This window comes from Rhea americana, unplaced genomic scaffold (genome assembly GCF_003343005.1).
Source record: "Rhea americana isolate MKP2758 unplaced genomic scaffold, rheAme1 scaffold_22, whole genome shotgun sequence".
Taxonomy (NCBI): domain Eukaryota; kingdom Metazoa; phylum Chordata; class Aves; order Rheiformes; family Rheidae; genus Rhea; species Rhea americana.
The window spans coordinates 7,742,368-7,764,519 of NW_028186329.1; the positions used below are offsets into that span (position 1 = coordinate 7,742,368).

General features: G+C 41.4%; 1 protein-coding gene across 1 annotated transcript in view; it reads left to right on the forward strand.

The window, feature by feature from the left end:
• Window positions 1-6: 6 nt before the first annotated feature.
• Window positions 7-22,152, forward strand: part of SMAD3 (SMAD family member 3) — a 78,909-nt gene continuing 56,763 nt past the window's right edge. Inside the window, exon 1 of the mRNA XM_085305444.1 lies at window positions 7-253. Coding sequence (XP_085161570.1) covers window positions 48-253 — 206 coding nt within the window. The 5' untranslated portion in view covers window positions 7-47. The remainder of the gene's footprint in view (window positions 254-22,152) is intronic.

Here is a 22,152-nt window from a genome sequence, read left to right on the forward strand (position 1 = left end):
GCTCGCGCGGAGGCAGCGGCCGGGCCGGAGCGGCCGGGCCGGGCAGCATGTCCTCCATCCTGCCGTTCACTCCTCCCATCGTCAAGCGGCTGCTGGGCTGGAAGAAAGGAGAGCAGAACGGGCAGGAGGAGAAATGGTGCGAGAAGGCGGTGAAGAGCCTGGTGAAGAAGCTGAAGAAGACGGGGCAGCTGGACGAGCTGGAGAAGGCGATCACCACGCAGAACATCAACACCAAGTGCATCACCATCCCCAGGTCGGTGGCGGCCGGGCCGGGCCGGGCCGGGGGGCGCCCGTTAGGTGCCTCCATGTATAGCGGTAAAAACCGGCCGCAGAGCCGAGTTACAGTGTAGTAACAAGAGGGGAGGAAAGTCAGAGGGGAACGGGAATCTTGGGGGGCGGGATTTGGGGGGTGGGGGGATGTGTCCAGCCGAGTCTCGAAGGGAAACAGGACCCCGGGTTGGGAGCGCTGCTGGTGGCCCCCGGGCGCGCGTCGCGGCTGCGCTCGCCGCCAGAAGTTGCCGCGTGTTCCCTGGGACCGCTGCAGCGAGTCTCCGCGGGCAGTCCCCGCTCCCCCCCCCGCCCATTTATTTATTATTTGTTTATTTATCTGTATCGGGAGACCGGTCTTGTCTGCGTGGCTTGCCTCGCCCCCCCGAGCTGTTGCTCGGGAGATGGGGTTTAGAGCCGCGCCGCACGCCTGTGGTCGAGGTCGCTCCTTAAATCGGGAGCGCGGCCGGCGCGGCTGGCTTGCGGCGCAGGAAGAAATAAAAGGATCGAGTGAGGGTGGACATAGCAAGTTTTGTTGTTGYTGTTGTTGTTTTAATTTTTGTTTTTAGCGCAGACTTTATTTTTAGCCTTGATGCTGAGATCAATCCATAATACGCATCGTTCCTTATAATACATAAACTATCGTGTCTAAGAAAAAAAAATTCAACTAACTTTCAAATAACTGGCCCCAAGCAGTGCTTTGTTACTGTGGATTTGTTGATTTCTGTGAGCTCAGCCAGATGACTGCCGGTTCTGTTACTGATCCTTGTTTAGGGRGGTATTTTTTATTTTACTTTTTTTTTCTTTAGCAAAGGCCAAAGTTCATCCCAAATATTTGAATGCTGCATAATTGTGTGCTTCTGTGTGAGAAGATATCTGTGTGTGTGTGTGTATTCATGCCTCCCTCTCGCCCAAACAAATGTATGCTTTCTTGGTTGTCAGAATGATTTAATATGCAGTAGCTAATACAAAGCAGCATCTGTTGCATGAAAAACTGAACCAAGTAGCTCAGAAATATGGATACTTAGAACTCCTAATCTTTTTTTTCCCAATAATTATAGTTTTAAAGAAAAAAGTCTCCTTATCTTTTTTGGTACTGAGTGACCACGCTTAAGATTTTGGCCAGTAATCCAGATCGACGACTCTGCCTTTGTTAAAGTTATTCAACTCCTCGTAGTTGAATCGGAGCTCAAAATCTGTGAAGCTACTACATGATACAATGCCCTTAAACCTCTATTTTGAAGTTTATGGTAAGCRGTGCGCTTTCCTCATAGACAATGCCCTATTTAAATCACTTCCCTGAAATATTTGCCTTTTCAAAGAAGGGGGGGGGGAGACTTGAGAAGTCATACAGTTGAAATGACTTGTGTATTGTGCTTCAGCTTTCAGTGAAGAGTTGCTGATGCTGRCCTGTTAGGGAGCAGAGTGTGAGGCCCCCTGATGTTTACTTTGCTAGGGASAAGGTGTTTTAGCATAAGGGAGGCAGGTTTTGATATTTTGTAATTCAAAGGAAGCAAAGAGACAGGTGGAGTAGGAAGCTTTAATTTAGAGGAATACTTTTGGAGCTTGAAAATAAGTAACAACACAAGCAGGTGTCAGAAGTCACAAATATTATCACATCCAAAGTTTGTTCTGGCTGTTGTCTGCTGCGCACAAGAGAATGCTGGTTTCTCCCMGACATTGCTCTGTTAAAGGAAATCAGTACAAAAATTGCATGTTCTCTTACGACACAGAGCCTAAACCATCAGATCTTAATCTTTGGTACTGGGGAAGTGTCAGCATGTTTTGATGGTAGTTCCTTGTGCCTTGGTACTAGTTTTTAAACATGACTCTTCATATATACTTTTAATTTTATTTATATAGATATTGGAGAGATCCTTAAAACAGCAGTTAAGTTAGCCTGTGCTGGACCCTCTGCTGCAACRTAGTATGAGGTTAAAGTCTAGGTATCTGAGATTGGGGAATGGAGTGGAAATGTGAAACAGCTGGTCTCAAAGCTAATGGCAGAGCTGTAGTTGTAACCAGGCCTTGTGACTTTAAGTGCAGTGTCTTCTCCTTCGGACTATGCTGTTTGTCCTAATGCATTTGTGAATCTGATTATCATGTCACATGAAATTAATCTTTGCAAGTCAGTGTTAGTATGGTTTTTGTATTTTCTTTTTTAAAATAGTTCTGCATAYGTTGTTTTGCTATTTAGGCAAATAAGCACATTGAGGGGACAAAAAGGAAAAACCGTCATTAAGGATTAGATCATGTTTTGCATCGTTTATAATACATCGGTAGACTGAATTAGAGTGGAGCTATGCCAGGGATGACTCTGGCCCAGCAGGAGTAGGGTTAGTCCAAAATTAGCTATTGTATCCATGAGACGAAGCAAGGCTTCAGATATAAAAGTGCTCSAGCTTTTCAGAAACATTGCTCTTGGGAATAAGGGCTACGCAGCAAATGAGCTGGAACTTCAAATTCCTGTAGTGGCCAAGTGGGGTTGAGTGTGTTACTTTCCAAGTGCTCTGTTTGTACAATAACGTGACCAACAGGCTTTCAGGCCCCAGGTTTTCTGTTCAAAGAACCTATGGCAGCAGCAAAAGGCTGAGGAGAGCTTGAAAGATTTCAGCACGACATTCTGGTGCTGGCAAGAATTTTCTTTCTCATTGATTCTGGTGGAGCAGGAAGTCATTTTGACCTGKGAGACCAACTGGTCTCAGACCTGCTATTGTTGCCTGGGCCTGAGAGAAGGGCCTGTTCAGAGGACCTTTTCCTTCTCTTGGCCCCYGGTGTTGAAGTCCATCTTTCTCCAAAAGGGAGCTTTCCACAATAAGGAAAGTAATCTCGAAGTGAACTCTCACTGGAGATCAAGGGAGGTGAAGCATAGTCTKTTCTTCTGAACTAGTACTTTCACTACCCAGAAATGCATGGATAGGAAGTCATTTAGCAGGTCGCGGAAGAYGGTGTGTGCCTTTTGCATGTGCACGGAAAGGAGGTCTAGGCTTTAGTAAGCACGAGCAAATCTCTGCCTTTAAACCCACATGTGCTAAGCAGGTAGGCTTTGATGTCGTGTCAGTTTAGTAACCCATGACTTATGACAGTAATACATTTTTTCATACTACGCTGGATGATGCAGTTGAAAACACGTATTATTTTGTCCATYCATTAAAATATATCCTTTCTAGTTGCTGCACCAATCTCGAAAGCCCAGGTTTCAGAATGGGTTTATCACCTTTCAAGCAAGCTTGGGGACTGTGTGCATGTATCCCAGCACAACTAGTTTTTCAGTTTTTAGGGCCTGTCTGCTTTGCTCTGTGAGCAAGCCTAAATCTCCAACTGCTACCAGTTGCTATCAGAATTCTTTTTTTTTCCCTACTTTTCGATGGCTCTATTTGTTTCTGAGGCCATGGAGTATGGTAGGTGTGGCATTTGATGGCAGCAAAGTCTATAGCTAATGTTACTCCCTACCTGCAGAAAATGWATGCATCCCTGTGGGCTTCGTCCTCAGGAGAAAATTCATAACCTTCTTACTGATCTGGAGTGAGGCTATATTGTGCATCTGACACAGTGTCAATATTTTGCCYGAGAAATAAGATGTTTTAGGCTGATCTGTTATGTATGCTATATAACACATACAGTGGTCTGAACTGTAGAAGTCAGGAACATGTGGCAACCATTTACTAATTTCTGGAAGCTGTGCACTATATATAGTCTTGTTGATATGGGAGAAGATAGCAAATGCTTTGTTTCAAGTGCCTTAGTGGTACTACGCATATTAAGATGTAAATCTCATGGTATTCAGTAGTGTATTTTCATACAYATACTTGTCATTTGAACCTGTTACTGTATTATTATTATTATTTTTAATCCTCAGTGGTTTTAGGGGAGCCAAGATACTTCTATGTAAGGAATAACTTTTTAAGTAGTAGGRGTTTTTTCATTAATTAAGAAAATAGTTTTGAGGAGTGGTGGATGTCATTTCTTGTGAAACTCATCTGATTAGAATAAAGTGTACCAACTGAAATGGAAATATGGTACATCTGTTTTTTGAAGAAAAGTAAGCAAATTATCCTTTATATGGTTTATACTTTGGTGGGGAAAACCAGGAATAATACATAAATGATTTTAGGAAGATCTTAGGTATGAGCATAGCTTCTGYTGTGTTGATCACTGACCATGTAATCCTTACAGGAATTGACTGTGTTCTTAGGATCCTTTTAATACCAAGAAAATGTGAAAACTACAAATACTGTAAGTAGCAGAGGCAGTCTACAAGATGGTAAAATATGTTTCTCTTTCGAGACTAATAACCCTCAGTTTCAGTAACAAAATCAAAGGGCCAGTGACAGTTGTGTGTGTCCACACACAAATTTGTATTGGTCTACACCAGTTTTAAACTGTATTGTTTTCAATTTAGCTTGTCCCTATGGGGGAGAAGTCTCAATATTGCTTAGACTTGCTTAAGTGTGTCTACACTTAAGATTAGATTGGCCTAAGAGTGGTACATTGAAGATGATTACAGTACAGTCCCTGCATGCAGACATAGTCTAGCTGCCRTTATACTTGTTAGCTCACTGTTGCTGGTAATTTTACTGCTGCAAAGCTGTGTGCGCTAACCTGTGTACTGACCTGGCTTTATGGGCAGGGTTTTATAGCCCTGTTTTAACCTTTGTGCTGCCACAACTCTGCTTCTAGCCATATCCACGTGAGCTAGTTTAGCAGAGTAGGCAAAGCCTTACAAATCTGTGCATGGCTAGCTTTTTTGGCATTAATATGACTTTGCAGATCAGGTCTAAAGATGAAAATATGCTAATTAAAGGGACACAGGGCTCTTGTCACAGGTGTTTTCTGCCCGCAGTCCCACTTGTCCATCAGTACCTCTATTCCTTCCTCCTTGTCTCCTCCCAAAGGGTCTGATCCCATCTCAGGGCAGTGCCGCGTCTTGCTTGGAGGTTACCACTACCGGCAGCCCCTGCGCCCCCTCCTGCCCTCCCTTGCCTCAGGGTCACTGGCCCTTGTTTCTGCCTGGGTAGTAGCGTGTGTAATTGTTTCTAGCCTACAGGATGCAATTTTGTAAAACAAAACCCAACCATTAAATTAGTGCAGATAATGTTGATGCAACAATTTAGGGAGTGACAACACATCCAGTTACCTTGGCAGAGATGAAGGAGCTGGGGAAAAAGGGAGTTCAGGGCAGAAAGTGTTGTCATGAGCTACTGAGCATAACAGCCTCCTTGGCTCAAAGTARTTGCTTGGCTCAAAGCAGTGGCATGTCTGACCCAGCCCTTGGTAGGACTTCTCACAAATTTGTAATGTCTCAGCAGGCAATACATGTCAAAAACTTGCCAATATTTTTTTTTGGGGGGGGGGAGTTGCCTCTTTTCTGTGGGAAGTATGGACCAGATCATATTTTGCATTAAAACCAGTGGTTAAACTCCTCTTGACTTGAAAGACAGTAGGGTTATGCTCATATAGGACACAGATGGGCTAARGAAAAAATGTATTTTATACTTTTTTTTAAGATGTTTTCAAATATTCATATCTATACTTTTTTCCCTTTTTCAAGAGACTAAAACATTTAAAATAGTTTCTGAAAGGACTCATAAGATTCCCRTTATATTGTGTAGTAAGTGTTGAATCTTTGTGAAATAAAATGCTTAAAATAGATGCTTAACTTTTGTAGTATTTGGAAGAGACCTTGAACATTGCAGTCATTTAAATATAATGAGAAATAAATACAAAAAGTTGATGAGATCAAGAAATGCACACTGTACAGGATTATCACATCAGGGATTCAATTAAAATGAACTCTTCTAATAAATATTGGTTTAATAATGTAAACTTGTGATCACTATATTATTGCTACAGAAATAAAATTAACAAGATTTAATGGGCTGAACAGCCATTAATTTTCACTTGTTAATTTATTAGGAGCTTCTAATGCTGTTAGATGCACAATAATGCCATTATCCTGCRTGAAGTACTTTATGAAATAAATAGGGCCAAACAGTGCTTGAATTAAATTGAAATCAGATTTTTTTTCCCTAAATTATGTTTTTCTGGATTTTTTTTCCCCTCTACTGAGTGCAATTAAACTTTCGGGGATGGGATGTAGCACTCTCTCTCAGCAAGGCTTATGAATGGTCCTAATTAACTTTTATCCTTGTCTGCCTTGATGTGCTATGTAAAAAGCTTTTTCCAGTCCAAAGCTGATTGTGTGGGTTGGCAGTGAAGAAAGCAGATGAGAGTGAGGGGAATAAAGACAGGGCAGAGGTTCTTGTCCAGACACTCCRGTTCTAGTAGGCTGACTCCACCAAGCTTAGCAAATGTCTGCTAATTGCATTTTGTTACATGTGACTTGAGTCCAAACATAAAGACAAGGAAGTTGTTAATAATTGGACTCTCCTACTTACTGCTGGTGGCACAACTTTCTCTGTAAGGGAAGAGACAATAATGTGTCAATTGTTGCAGTTAATACTGCTTTTAAAGATGTTTTGAAGTCTTCTAGACCCGRTTCGCGTTTACTTGCACATCTCTTATCGTCACTGTCGGAATGGTGGGACTTGCCCTTAGGCGAACAGGAAAGTTTGGTGCTACTGTGGCTCTGTAGAAAGAGAAGGAAAAGATGGAGTCTCTGTTTTGGCGCTTAATCCTACAGAAATATAGGTCACAATTGTGAGCATGAATAAACCACTTATGCATGGTAGGAGATAACCCTTAAACACCAAAAATATGTCTTCAGACTGGCCCAGACAGGTGGGAAATAGTCACATCCTGCTTTATAGGGGAACGTGCAGAAATCGCGTGAGCTCCGGGGTGGGATATTTTCTTTGTCAGCTAAGAAGCAGAATTTAGTTGTTTCTGGTATCCAAACTTGTGTGTGGTGCAGATAGACTTTAGGCAGCTCAAAATGAGTAGGACAGGAAATCTGTGGGATTGTGTGCCTCCAGCAAGTGCCCTGAATATTGAACCATCCATCCTTCCTCTCCGGTGGAGAGTCTCCGCATGAACAGGCGTTACTCAGCGTGAGCAATGGTTGCTGATATTGGCCTTATTTAGATCAAGAACACATTTTCAAAGTAGCAGACGTCAGTGAGTAGGAGCAGCGCTGGGGAAAGGACACCAGGAAGCGCAGGGAGGAAATGGCAGTTGTTCCTCATGAGCTTGGTTCTTTAACCTGCTTAATTTAGAATCGTGCTATTCCATGAGTTGTCTATTTAGTCTCATTTTAAAATTATTAGGAGATGGCACTGATGTGAGAGAGATGATAAAATTATAAATCTCATTGGCAGGCATTGTGAAAGAAAATGTTTCTTAAATATCCAGCAAAACCTACCTGTTGTGTTACTTGTGTAACTCCAGGAAAGGGGAATAGRTGATGATGGTAACTTTCATTTGTCACTAGAAGCGTCTTTACAGTCCGCTTGGTGTTCGGCACTGAGGTTATGAGAGCAAACAAGTTGCACGTTTCGTGTAGCCGTGTGACGTGACTGGGGTCTGCGGGCGCGTGCTGTGCGGTCCATCTGCCTGGGGCCCTCGCGAAGGGCAGCTGCAGGGCTGAGATATAGGTCAAGCATCCTTAGTTTACTTCGTAATTTGTAGCTCCCTAATCTGAAAACTTCCTTGAATTTTTGCCTACAAAATGCATCATAGGAAAAATTGGAGATTATTTTTGAATTGGTGTCTTTCATCAAACATAACACAATCTTTCTAAAAAGAAGTCAGAACAGAAATTTCCTCCTTTGTGGTGCAATTGAATGATGGATGCTGATACTGACTCTACATTTTCACAATAAAAGAGAGAAAAAAGTTATCCTTCCTGTATTAGTTGCTTCTATATAGAAGAAAAAAAAATCACTCTGATTCACTTAACAGATGTAAAACAGTTAATATTCACAAGAAAATTAGGCATAGTATGGACATCTGTGGAACSTGAGATTGCTCGTTTGTGTTGAATATGCAACTGTTGTTATTGCTTTATCTATTTAACAGATAGTAGAGTACTTCTTCCAAAATTTCCTTTTCTTCTGTAACTGGATTTTAAATGTTTCTGTGTGGGAAGACAAAGACCCAGCTACAAGCACCTTTAATTTTTTTTGTACTCAGAAAGAGCAGATGTGGTTTTTTTCATAGAGATACAAAATCTGTGGTTTCCACACATGTGGAACTGTACAGAAAAGGTCCTTTGCTTCTTAAATTTGTTGAACAAATTGTTGTTCCCCTTGAGTCAGATGCATAGTCAGCTTGCAGCACACATGTCTAACAGTGTCTGAAAAATTATATAGCGTTTAAAAAGTACCCTGCCTAGTAAAAGGCTGATAAGCAGCTGGAGTGCAAGTCTTTTCCCACTAATTTTTTGTATTGGTGTAATTGCATGGATTTCAATACATTTTCTTCTGACTGTGTGCAAGTGAAAAGAGGTTCAGGCTGGCATAAGCAAGCAGTGAAATGAAGATGGAGGATAGAGGTGTTTGTATGCTGGATATTATCAAGTTTTCTCTTTCAAAGCCAAGGCTCTTGGGGCTTGTTTTTTTGCAGATCCTGAAGCCTGCTCTGCAGATCCCATGAGACGCAAAGGCTCCGTGCAGGGTAGCCTGCCTGGCTACAGCACAGTACGTTCCCGTGAAGCCTGGACTCCTCAATACTGGGCTCGAAATCTGGCAGGAAACCAACCAGAATTTAGCTGGAAGTTTGTTGAAAATGATACTTTTCTGTAAAGCATTTCATTTTCAGAGGAATTCTCTTGTTTCATTGAGGGTTTTCTGATGGGCACCAATGTGGTTTGACAGAGGTCCTCCATATTTTGTAGCTTAGATGCCACTGACGGGCGCTTTGGCATTGGCAGTAGCTCCGGATCCTGTGTCTGTGCAGAAGGCAATGTTTGGCTCTTATTACAGTGGGGTGTTTTTTCTCCTCCCCCCCCTTTCACCATTTTTAACCAGCTTGCATACTGATAGTAAAGCACTCACAATGTGTTTCTCCCTGAGCAGCCTTCCCACCTCCCCTGCTACACAGCCGCGTAAATACAGGAAGGAGTAAGGGTTTCCTCTTCTATGACCTTGGTGAAGCTCACCCGCAATTRCAGGCCTTGAATTCACAAGAGCATGAGCTCAGCTGGTGACATCTATCCTTTCTCTCTTCCCCCACGATCAGCAGCGTTTTGGAAGAAAGGCCTACAGCGGTTGTAGACATTGGCCTGGAATGTGAAAACTAAACCCCTGTGAGTTCTGGAGACCCTGGATTAATTGCCTTGTAAGAGTTTTGTGGCCCTGGAATGGTGGAATTTCCATACGTTTGGCTAGTCTTTCTCAGTATCTGCTTCCTGGGCCTAACCTGGGGAAGAACCACTTATTTGGCTTACTGAACATTAGCTTCTCTGTAAGTTGAATCTGCAGGCTCCCCTTTTTGGCCTGTTTAATGTTGTCTTTTTCTTTTCAAAATTGTGGAGCTTTTTTATGGCCGATGGAGTCTTTGCAGAAGAAAACTGTTAAACCAGTGGAAAGTGGAAACGAGCTGTCCTGAAACAATTGCCTTAAAAACAAGCTTTGCAAAATGACTAGATGTAAATTAAAAAAAAAAAAAAAAAAAAAAAAANAAAAAAAAAAAAAAAAAAAAAAAAAAAGTAGATAGTCAGTCTGATTAGCAAAGGTAACATTACTTTACAGCTGATCTTTGTCTCCAGTAAAAGTCTGCTGGCAATCTGCAAAAGTCTGATTAGCAAAGGTAACATTACTTTACAGCTGATCTTTGTCTCCAGTAAAAGTCTGCTGGCAATCTGCAAACTGTTTTGAGCTTTGCTCTAAATTAGATGCCATAAATAACTTGTGTGTAGGTAGACAGCTGATCGCTGAAGCTTTTTCCCAAATCTAGTTTTGTTTGTTTGGTAGAGCTATAGGCTGCAAGTTTGTGTTTAGGGTTGCAATAACCTCTGCTTTTTCAAATAATAATTGAGTTAAGATAGGTTTGTGTGGTGGATTTTTGCCTAATGAACGTACACTGTGGTTAGGGAAGATGAAAATACCAGGTTTTGTTCCACACCACAGCGTAAGATTGAGCTAAATACTTGAATCTGTCTGTATATTGCTCTAACTATCTAGCTTACATAGTACTTGACTCATAAGGAGGTCAGAGAATTTAATACAGTAGTAAAAAGCTCTTACAATCTTGAGAGAAAGACTCGGTTGAAAAACCCAGTAGCTTGCTACTTTAAAAAAGCTTTCTGTTGCTGTTCATAGTCTCTTTCATACTAAAGAAGCTGTCATAATTTTTTTTTTCTGGGAACTTTCTTTGAAAATATGTAGGTGCCATGTCAGTCAGAATATTTGAATTCCATAGATGTTTAGTGGTAAACCTTAAATGGCTTTGCATAATATTTATCTATTCATCTCTGTGCTGGTACCTCCTGTACACATGGAATATTTTGACTGGTTGATACGCATCATACCACAGTGGTCTGCTACTGAGCTTAAGTTTAAAGTCTGTTAGCACAAGTCCAGGAGAAACACTATACGTGTAGCCTCATGTTTTCATTTAAGGTAATATTATATAACCATATGCAAATGTAATGCCTTCTGAATACAAAATATTAAATAAAATAAGTGTATGCTTGTCAAGTGAGCATACTAGTCACCCACAACAGCATAGATTGGAGATAATTAACATTTCTGTACCTATAGCCCTATCTTTCACTGTGTTGGCAGCTGCTGAGAGCGCTGGGCAGTYATGAACATCTATTTGCTTTAAAACTCCTTTGTATCTGAAGAATTCCAGTGAATTGTTCCCAAAGAGACAACTGAAAACTAATAGCAGGCCATCTGGCTGGAAACAACATTATTAATCAAGTTTTCTCTCTTTCTTTTAAATCATTTACACGCTTGAAATAAATGTTCTTTTCAAAGGTATTGAAGCAAGTTGAATTTGAATTTTTGCCATGACAAGCAATATATTTAATATCTCTCTTCTCTAAAATTAAAGACCAAGAAGCAATGCTTTAGATCATGACTGTTTAGATTTCTTGAGAGCAAAACAGTTTCCTGATTAATCTTGTGTGTTATAAATGGTTACTGGATATAAAAGAGAACAATTAAGCTCAGGTGCTGTTAGCTGCTCCCATTAAAAAAAAAAAAAAAAAAAAAAAATATAAAAAGAAAAAAAAAAAAAAAAAAAAAAAAAAAAAAAAAAAAAAAAAAAAAAGAAATACTGGCTAATATTTATTGAATTGTTTTAAAAACCTTTTCAAAATGGCCTTTCAGGAATCACACCCTATTGCAGGGGGAACATTTATATCCTCTAATTTTATACCACAAATGTAAAAGTCCTTTACAGCAGAAGGATTTTTATGCGGTTTTGCTAATGGAGGTACTGAAGCCCTGAGAGCGTGACGGAGGTGCCTGAGGTCCTGGGGTAGAGGTAGGGCAGCCCCTCGCTCCCTGGTGGGATCCTTGCGTCCCCACTGGCATTGTCCTTCCAGGGATAAGCCAACGAGGTCCTTTAGAGAGCTGACCCTCCGAGGGCATGTGGAAGAGGTATTTGTGGCCTCACAGGTGATTTTTTTTTTTTTCCTACCAAAGCACCGCATGTGAATTGGCACCTCCTGGGACACCGTTAGGAGGGTGGGAAGCAGTGTTCTGCACATGGTTGCTTGTGAGAGCCTTTTAGGGTAAGAGTGYGTTTTGGCAGCCCTGCCCCAGCTGAGGAAGCCTGGAAACTTGGCTGGCCTGTTTGACTTGCAAGGGGATGGAACTGTCTGGTTTTGGTACGTGGAAACTCAGGATTGAGGAGGTGTAGCCTAGAAACTGAGGCAAAACGGTTTGCTGGACGGTCAAACGGACAAGGAGCAGCGGTTCCCTCGTTAGCCTGATCCCTCTGTTCTGAGGGCTTTCCGTTGTCACTGCGCAAAGTCTTAGCTCTGTCCAAATGGCTTAAAACATCTGATCCTSAACAGAGAAAGTGGCTGAGAGACTTGGAGGCCAGCTCTACCTCCAGTGACTTCCAAAGGGATGAGGAGAAAGCTCAGCTCTCCGCTTTCTTAAAATACAGGTGAATGCGACACGGCAGGGAGCTCCCGTATAAAAACAACGGGAAGAGTGGGTAAGAAGCAAGACCAACCATGACCACCTACAAATGTCTCTGCTGAGGTGGTTTTTAAAACACTTATGATGCTGTCCATTTAGGGCTGTGTGTTTCGGTCATAAAGATCTCTATGCCAGGAAAGCATGAAAATGCTGAAGATGTATGTTCTTGGATGCTTGAGAAATGATATTTTGTTTAGTATTTGATATATTTACTTACTTTCCAGGCTTAGGATGAGTAGAGCTCCTTACTATCTAGACCTTCTTTAACTTGAAGATATCCTAGCAATTTTTATTGATATTTCTGGTGGCCATAATAAAAAGCCTGAATTATCTGTACTCACTAAAGTTGCAGGTCATTGCACCTGGAGAGTATATATCTTAGATTATCAGAGGAACTGTCCTGCCGTTTAGATACCTGGGGTGATACATAACACGAAGTGAGCAGCAATACCCCTAAATAGTGTTTTGGATTAAAAAAACCCCAAAACTTTCATATAAACATCCTCAKTTTTTTCCTTCGTTCTCAGTTTTATGTTAATGGTATCTGTACTGTGAAATATTGGTGTGCCAGACACAAGTGAACCCATATAAGCAAGTTAGGGCCTTGGAAATTGTGGTTTGAAATTGAGTTTTGTAAGTTATTGCTTTGCATGCCAGGCTCTACTGGTTTGAAAGCACTGTCAAGATAGCTGCTTTTAAGCAGGAATAAAAATAGACATTTGAGTGTTCTGATTTTAGAAAAAAAAAAGGCATTTATTGGATTATGATTGGCTGATGACTTTGAAGCAGGAGACAGTTTTATATTACAGAGCTTCTCACTCTGCTTTTTCTCTCAGTTCCTGTTCCCCCCCCCCTCTTTTTTTTCTTTTCTTGTTTTCTATTTTTAGGATGGCATTTTAGAGTCTGTGTTAAAGTGGCAGGCCAGCTATTCCAGAAGAAAAAGAAAGAAAGGTGGGAGGTAGAACTAATGAGCACTGCTTGTAGGTTATTAATTCAGATTTTGAGTGGTTACTTTCAAAGTTTGTATGTTTCCAGTTTATCTGGTGGCAGATGAAAGATCTGCTTGCGCTTGAAGCCGCTGAATATGTGTATTTTGACAGTGTTCGTGCACTTCAGTAGAACAGGGGAAAAGTAGGAAGTTGAGGATTGGGGCAAGGWCATTAGAAGTCCTAGGACAATTCTCTATATTTTAAATACTACCATGTGTCCACTAGAACTAGCTGAAATGCTTCCGGTAGGAAGTGGAATTTTAGTTAAGCCCTCCTATGGAAAGAGTTATTTTTTGAAAATACTGTGAGTTCTTAAAGAATGAAAAAGAAAAACTTAATACTCTTTTAATATTTGAACAAAATATGAAAAATACTTGTTTATGATACACATGTGCATATATAGATGAAATCCTGGGACACTGTTTTTCCAGTCAGCTCTAATGCTGATCCAGTATCAGGGTCACTTCAAGAGTGTAGTTGTGGGAAGAGAGAATTCCACCTGGGCTGAGTCGATGGTGCTTCTGGATGTAAAATTCCTCCATCCCTCCTAACGAAAGGACCATGATGCTGCGAGGCTCTGTTACAAATGTTGCCTGAGATCCAGCTGAGCACCTGAACTCCCTTCACACACAGGAAAATGCAAGTCAGAATGGCACAGCCAATAAAGCCTTAAATTAACAAAGAGTTTGTTTTTTGTTTGTTTGTTTTTGGGGTTGGGGAGAATTTTTTATTAGATATGATTTTTTTTTTCTTTTTGCTGTGCCTGAGAATCTTAAACATCAGGGAAAGTTAAAGACTTGGAGAGYAAGAAAATCAAAGAAAATGGTTTTTGTTACGAAGGCAAAAGGTGTTACTTAATGTGACAATATGTGAAATAATCAAGCATAGGTGTTCTTGTTTTTAAAGTCTGGGTATTTATTTTTGTTCARCAAGTCAGATGTGTTTTCATCCTCTGTCACTTCTGTACTTGTAGAGCAGCTCTGAATTTACATCACTGACTGAGAGAATAATTGGGGAAGCCTATGGGACTTTGCCACACTTTTGCTTTAGAATCACATCTTGATTTTTCATCAGTTGTGTTGTATTTCATCCTTAAGTGTGGTTTGCAGTTGCTGTGTTACTTGTAACTATGAAGAACACTTTTTAAGGTTCATTTGAGAATTGAATGTTGTCGAAAACTAACTGAAAGCTGGTCCAATGTAACTGCTTGTATAACATACTGTTATGAGTTAAATATTTGAAGACTTTTTTCTTCTTCTTCTTTTTTTTTTTTTTTAGAAGACAGTGGATTATTTCGAAACACTGGCCATAACAGTAACTTGATGGTTAAAAATCCCATCTCACATCTGGTTGGACCCAATGCTAGCATGCAGGATTTTGTTCTGTTGTTTTGTTACATTTACAGTAGTAAGGTTGTTACTCAAAGGTCCTTATCCTCTTTAGAATAGCATGGACGGGTCTTTTGGCTCCCCAAAACTGATACACAGTTTATTTTGCTGTCTCTCTTGGGGACTGAGGCTGGCTTCTTAATCTGATGTTAGCAACCAGTTGGGAATACAGTGTACAGGCTTTCTCATAAGCTAATTTTTCTGCAGTTTTGTTTTCTGRTGTTACCTCCTGGCACAGAAGACTGGAGGAGGAGTAGGCAAGTGAAGCGTTTAAAATTTACAGTTGCTCATATCTACCATGATAGTTTTCAGGGTTTCAGCAAGAAGTGAATACAGAAACTGTGTTTGCGTGCGTTCTGCAGCAGGCTACACAGATGAGACTTCTAGTGGGATCTTTTCTCTGGAAAACTTTAGGAGCATTTTTCACAGGTTGAAAAAAGCGTACATGCATCCGGTTGGCTAGCAGATGCATCCAAGCCGCATTATGTTKGTGAAAGTTGTGCTAGCGATAGCCTCAGTTTTATTTGTCAGTAATTTTTGTCTTGTATTTTAACCCCAAATATTTTCTTAATATGCCAGCAAATGACAAAGCAAATTTGGACAGAGTTGACAACTCGGTCTGCGTTTCTGTGTCTCATTAGTATTGCTTGGAAGACAAGTTCATTTTAATAGAAATGATCACTCTGAATTATCTCATTCTAATGCGCTTTTATGTTGCTAGTTGTACTCTACATATGATGGTAATGATACATCAATAACATAATTTTATGTTTACAATTTCTACTTCTCCAAGTATACTAGTTGTTACCTACTAACTGCTGTAGGGATATTGTTCGCTGGGGAAACTGCTTGACTTTGAAGAATGCGCCTGAAAAGGTGTTTTGTTTTCTCACATCCTACGCAGGGGCTGGTAKTTTCTCGCTGCTGTCACTACCCGGGGACTGTTCAGTGCGGTTCTGTGGCTTTACTAGCAAATAGACACCTAGTGATTCCTTGGTGAGCAGGGGTCTAACCACATGCAAAATCTTTACAGTTGGCCATTTGGTAACTATCCTGACAAGGTGCCTCTTGAGTGCCTAGCACTGAAGATGCAGACTCCCTTACACCTTTTGCCGTCCCCTTCAAAGGAAAGACTAAATGATGGAYCTTTGTGTAAGGTAAGTAGCCTCTTAGTGGCCCTGTCCTCTAATGGGGAAGTTGAACGCTTGAGCTACCTGTAGTCTAGCACTATTCGTGAGGGTTGCAAGCGTTTTGTGTGCTGGAACAAGACGTTAGGGGAAAGCAAAATGTGGCCACCCGACAGCCCGAGTGTTGCCTGACCCCGCGAGGRTGTGGCGTTCGTCCCCACGCCGTGCCGAGTCCACACGGGATCTCTGTGCGACAAGTAGATGAGCTGCCTCTGAAAATACTTTTTTTTATGTTCTTAACTGAGTGTAACTCCTTGCAATTTGAGCATTTGTTAACATATAGATAAGGTAGTTGTACAAGAGGTAACATCACCTGGCAATTGCCTAATAAGCTACCTAGATATGCTCGATAATGCAGCTGTGTAGGATTAAAACTTTATGGGACCCATATTCATTGAGAATTAGCTAGATTACCACTGTGCATCTTGTCAGAGACAAAAACATCTCAGAGCATGGACATGTAACTGTCGTTGACAAAAAATTGTAGCATTCTGGATGCAGATGTTTTATTTATTTATTTATTTATTTTTAATTGCTTTGTAGGCACCCTGTTTAATTTTAACATAGAGCTGCCATCAGGTGATAGCATTCAAATGCATCTCTAATCAATACAGCATTACTTTCTTTGTCTTTCTGCATTAGCTGGAGCTCTTCAAGATTGGTTCAGTGAAACTCTTTGATACTCTGTCGCCTTGGTCTCTTCCTCTCCACTGCACCAGCAATACTTAAAGTGATAGATGAACACCTAATAAAGYGGTTTTATCTCTAAACTGAAAATAAGTAGAAAACCTGCTGTGGAAACTATGGGGTTTGCTTGTTGTTACTGATGGATTTTGTCATATTTGTATGTTTAGTGCAATAGTTGGCTAGGTGAGGGTCTTCGGAGGACTTTGTCRCTGTTTTCAACTACTTTGACTGTTCGAACTGTTGAGTTGAACAGCTTGTGATATTTGTCTGACTGGGGARAGAGAAACTTGTTCATTTATCCTGTTGGAAAGGCGGCAGAGGGGGAGAAAGAGCTGTGACTCGCTCCTTGGAGGGGCACTGTGCAAAACCAGGCTGGGCTTTCTGGGGCGGGAGCGGTGGAGTTCTCTGTTCCTCGGTCTGTTACACTTCGCCTTTGGTCATCTCTTAGTGCGTGCTGAATAACAGTGCGAGTATGCTGCAAGACATGAAATCTGGAAGTGTTTATTACAATATGTGTGTGAACCATAGACATCACCAGAACTTATTTTCTCACGGACTGGTCTAGTAACTGCCTGAGGGAAGAAGCTTGCAGCATCTCTGTGGTGAGGTTTCAGGGACGGTGGTATTTCTGTTTCCCAGCCGTCCTGTGCATAGCAATTACTGTCTGTTCTGCAATCAGCACCTGTCTCTAATTTCCATCAGTTACAAAGGACACTGCCTGCTGTATAAAGCCCTTAGCTGTGTGAATRTAGAGTACTTGGCTTTACAGGCGAGGGCTAGGAAACACCACAAAAGCAGAAAAAAAGCTAAGTAAAGCGGTTGTTGTAATAGGACTAAAACAAGCATAAAATTTTGTGAGGTTTTTCCTTCCTTCCCTTTGAGGTTTATTTTTGTCTTTATTTTTGGTACGAGGGGAGGGGTGTGAGGGGAGAAGACACATCTCAAAGCATGTTTAAACGCTGTCTCAGGGGGTGCTCTTTTCTCTTCCCCCTTCTCCCTTAAAGAAAGCAAATCTTAAATCGAGATTTCCATGACCTCAGTCTTGCAGTGAGCTTCCCATGGTCAGGCTTGTGTCCGTGTGGGAAGCCCTTTTACCCTGTAAATGCTTACAGTGAGTAATAGCAGTYCCACTGAATTTGCACGTGCTTGAAGACAGACATGTTTGGAAGAGTCTTGCCAGATTGAGCCTCATAAAAGTCAGTGGAACTAATCACACGKCTAAGCCTAACTATATTATTTCTTCTCTAAAATCTGCAGCTGCTCATGCATGACTGTGGTATTGCCTGCAGTGCTTGTCAGATGCATGTGTTTCTGAGGGAGCTGTTTAGCCTGCAGAGRTATTTGTGTAATTATATTTTTTTTGACATTTTGTAGTAGATCTGTTTATGGTTGCTACTACTTTGGACTCTATTTTGGAGGAGCTTGCTTGTGATGTGATTTAAGCTTGCAGTGACTGCAGTCTGCTTACTAAATATATATTTAATATTTTTCTCTGGGTTATTAAAGAAAATGGAATATCTCATAGTGTGGTTACTTATTTCTAAAAACCACATCTCTGCTGGTACACAAATATAAAATGAAAAATGAGCATTATGGGATTGAGTAAGGATGTAGTTTCATGTTACACCGTTGTTTTAATCTAATGGTAGATTATCATTAAAAGGCATAGTCCTGTTTCTTGCCATGACTGCATGAGTCTGCTGCTTGCTTTGTGCAGGGTTTACTTTGCCTCTCAAGAGTTTCTTTATGGCAACAAGATCCCCTGGTCTGATATCCTGTAAGTCCTGCTCTTGTAAATCACACTTGTAGGTAGAGCTTTCATCTCTGCATTGAAATTAGTAACTTGTCGTGGTACAAGCATATCTTCCAGAAATGCATCTTGTCTTCATTTGAAGATGCCAAGACAGATTCTGCTATGTTCTCATTTTTTTCCGACAGCTAGTAATCTCCTCATTTATTAAAAAAAATTACCATATTTCAGCTGAAACTGGTCTAATGCCAGCTTACAGCCTTGGTTCATTATACCTTTCTTAGATAGGCTGGAGTCTTTTAGTATTAATTCCCTGCCTGCCCCAATAGATGTACTCTTACACTGCTATGATTCAATCATCCTTCAGTCTTGTCTTAGAAGTTGATTTTGTTCTTTTTAAAAACGTTTTTCTTTAGCCCTAGAATATTTTTAAGGCCCACTTTTACTAGGTTGTACACAGCCAAATGCCTTACAAAAGTCCATACACTAAGTCTAGAAAGTTACCTTTTATCAACCAACTTTATTCTCTAATAAAAGAACAAAACTAAATTTGAGAAGGCTGTAAAATTAGATTGCCTAAAGGTTTGGTGTTCTCCTTTAATTCTGCTGCGATCTTGTAATTTTTTTCACTGGAGATGAGATTTAGCCTCGACCTGCCTCTGGCAGGCTCACTGCCCCCAAGATGGTGATAAATTTTGCCCCATGCCTTTTTTTCATCCCCTCGTGGCTTGTGCAGTCCTTCAGAGAAGCTTTCTGAAGACCAGTTTTCCCAATAGGGACAGGTTTTGGGTCTGCTGCCTCTGAGAGGGTAAAGGTGCTTGAGTAGCATAATATATTGCTGACTTGGTCTGAATTTAAGTCTGTGGTTTGCCTCGTGATCTGTTAGGGATGGGAGGGAACACGTTGGAGCATGGCTGTCCCCATGGCCTGATACTTCTGACTTGGTGGAAACAAAACTTCACAAATTCCTGTGCCGAGCCAGTGGGAGGGAAGGCAGCCTGCCGCAGGGCTGCTGTCTGACTCAAGGGGTTGATTTCTTTCCACCTGGAGAAGTCCTGTGATAAATTTAGTGCTCCTGACGTTGCGTAGTTTTGAATAGTATGGACTCTATGGTATGAAGGGGGGCAAATTGGCTAGGAAGGTATCTCAAATCAAATGGCTTCATCTTTTTTTAACAAAAAAAAAAAAAAGAGAGAGAGAGAGAGAGAGAGAGAGAGAGAGAGAGAGAGAGAGAGATCCACCAAAAATCCACTGTATACGTGGCTTGTGCTGGAGTATACCAGTGCAGGGTGGTGAACCTATGCTCACAAGAATAGATGAGGCAAGTCAGAATTTGAGTCTCATTTCAATAAGTCTGTGAAAAGAGAGAGTTTAAGATCTAAATTCTTCCCAATTTAAATTTGTTTTAATTTGTTAGTAAGATATTACAGTTTTAGGAGGAGAGTGGGAAAAGCTTATAGTAAGAATATTTCAAGTATTTCTTTCATGGGTAAGCTTGGACAAAATTGTATCATGTTGTTTCAAGCTATGCTTAGCGTTTCTGCCCTGAGGAGGAGAATACAATTACATACCATAAGACTTGCTTGGACAAGTTGTAATGACTGTTAAGTAACTGTTTGGTAGCAGCGCGTGTGTTTTTAGCTTAATAAATATACATTGTGGTAATGTTAGAGAAGACCTCAGGATTATAATTATTTGAAACATGCTTCAGAAGTACTTAGCAAAGCAAACTAGTTTGTAGTCTCAGTGAGAAGCACGTGCTCTAAGGAGATGTAAGGAATTTTCATTCACCCCACATGGTTAAAACCAGCAGAAGACATCTGCCTGCTTTTTGGCAGTCAGCAACATTGCAAGAGCCATGCAGTGCCTGTGCAGTGCTCATCGCAGTAAGACTGAAAGATGTGTTTAAATACTTGCCCAAACTGGCACTTGTGATGGCAGACTGATCCTTGGGTGTCTTAGGAATCCCAGGTTGCTAAGATTAGTCACCAGAATGGTAGTGCCCTGAGACTGGTGCACTGAGCTTCCTCCACCTGGAAAACTGGCAGTAATTCTAGGGAATAACCAGGAATATGCATTTTGACCAATTGATGGGCYCATGCCCTTGCAAAGCTTAGAGACTTGGGCAGGGGGAAAGGGAGTTGTTTTGCTGTGAGCAAAAGGAAGAGGAATTTAGCCTTCACCTGAAGGGTTCTGAGGTCCAGAAGAAGTTGCCTATGCCTGTTCTTTCTTTAGCTTTTATAAAATCTAAAAGGTCTCTTTCCAGTATGACCAGTTTGGTTAAAGAAAAAAGGTTTTGAGGCACCCTCATTACTCCAGCTGTGCAAAGAAAGGTCATTGGCATTTTATGGGGTGAATCCTGTGCTTCATACTTGGTTTTATTCCTGTGCAGAAAAACTTTGACACGTTATGGGAATTAAAATAAAGGAGCTGTAGATGTGTTGCCTGGCAGGCTGAGCTTTGAAGATATGAGGTTCATCGCTCTCTGGAAGTCCCGTGGCTGAACTTCAAGCTTTATTACTGTCGAGATAAGATTAGTAAATGTTACGGTGCAAATTGTCAAAGGGTGATTATATTTACTATTGGAAGCTATCTGTTATCGTGCATGTATCTATAGAGAAAACTCAAGGCTGTTTTATTTCTGCTGAGGATTTCTTAGGCAGAAATACATGTGCGTCTGCAGCATTACACATGCAGGATAAACTTGCAGCTTCTGCAAGGTGTTAGCCCCGTTGTATGTGGGCTGCCCAAATCAACCCTACAAAAAGTGTAGTAGTTCAGATGCTTCTTGAAAAGTGTCAGATTTGCTGCGTGCACGTTTGCGGTTCRTTTGTGTGTGTAGTGGGCATAGCTGGAGTTTCCAGATCTACCCCAGCCTGCAACTTTAGCAGTCTTCAGTAGGGCAGGAAGTTCTGAAGAAACATAGAACATCTTCAAGCTTCCTTGAACACCTTATTTTGGATGGAAAAGAGATGATGTACCTGGGGAAGCCTGGAAACACATTAGCTCTAGGAAGGCTGTTCAAAATGGAAATGTGATTAATTTCCCCTTCATTTCTTCAGCTAGAGTCAATACTTGGACAAGAGTTGCGCCCCAGGAACCAAGCATTCACACGCAGGCTGGGAAGAAAGGAGATTGCTTGCATGTTTTTGGCTTTTTTCTGCTCGGAATAGTATGGTGTACAAATGGTAATTGGTGTCCAACTTCTTCTACTAAGCAGGTCCTGGAGTTTCTCTCAGTAGCAAAGGGAACTGTCAAGGCCCATTCCTAGGCACCGTCCTAGGAATGTGATGTGCACATAATCTTATTTTTCTGGGGGAATTTTAGGGTGATCATGTTTCTGCTCAGGTTTCCTGAGAAAAATTTTTGCACAACCACTGTGCGGTACATGTGCAAGGAGGAAGTACTCTGTTTTCTGAAGCTCTAAACTTACTGGTGTACGCATGTGGCTGTTCTTGTGGTAGCTCCAGTGCTTTGTGGGAGCATAATCCTTRCTATTAATTCTCTGTACAGCACGTGAGCCTGCTTCCTGCTGGCAGCCTGCTCCCCAAGGGAAAAAAAAATGTGGTTCAAAAGCGGTCTGCCATTGCATTCTTGAGCAGTGTTCAGCCAGCTCCCAGCTTGCCCGCTTTCCAGATGCTCTTCAGGTCTAAGCAGGGGACAGGACACGGMCTGGATGAATTGCTCTGGTAGCAGCATTAGGCCGTTTCCAGCTACTGTCTTTCCTAGAAGTAGTTTGTCCCCAGCTGCATGAAAGGGAAGGAGGGCCGCTGGGATGGAGTCAGTTGGGCTGTTGGTTGAGCAGCCCGAGGTGGGCAGCACAGC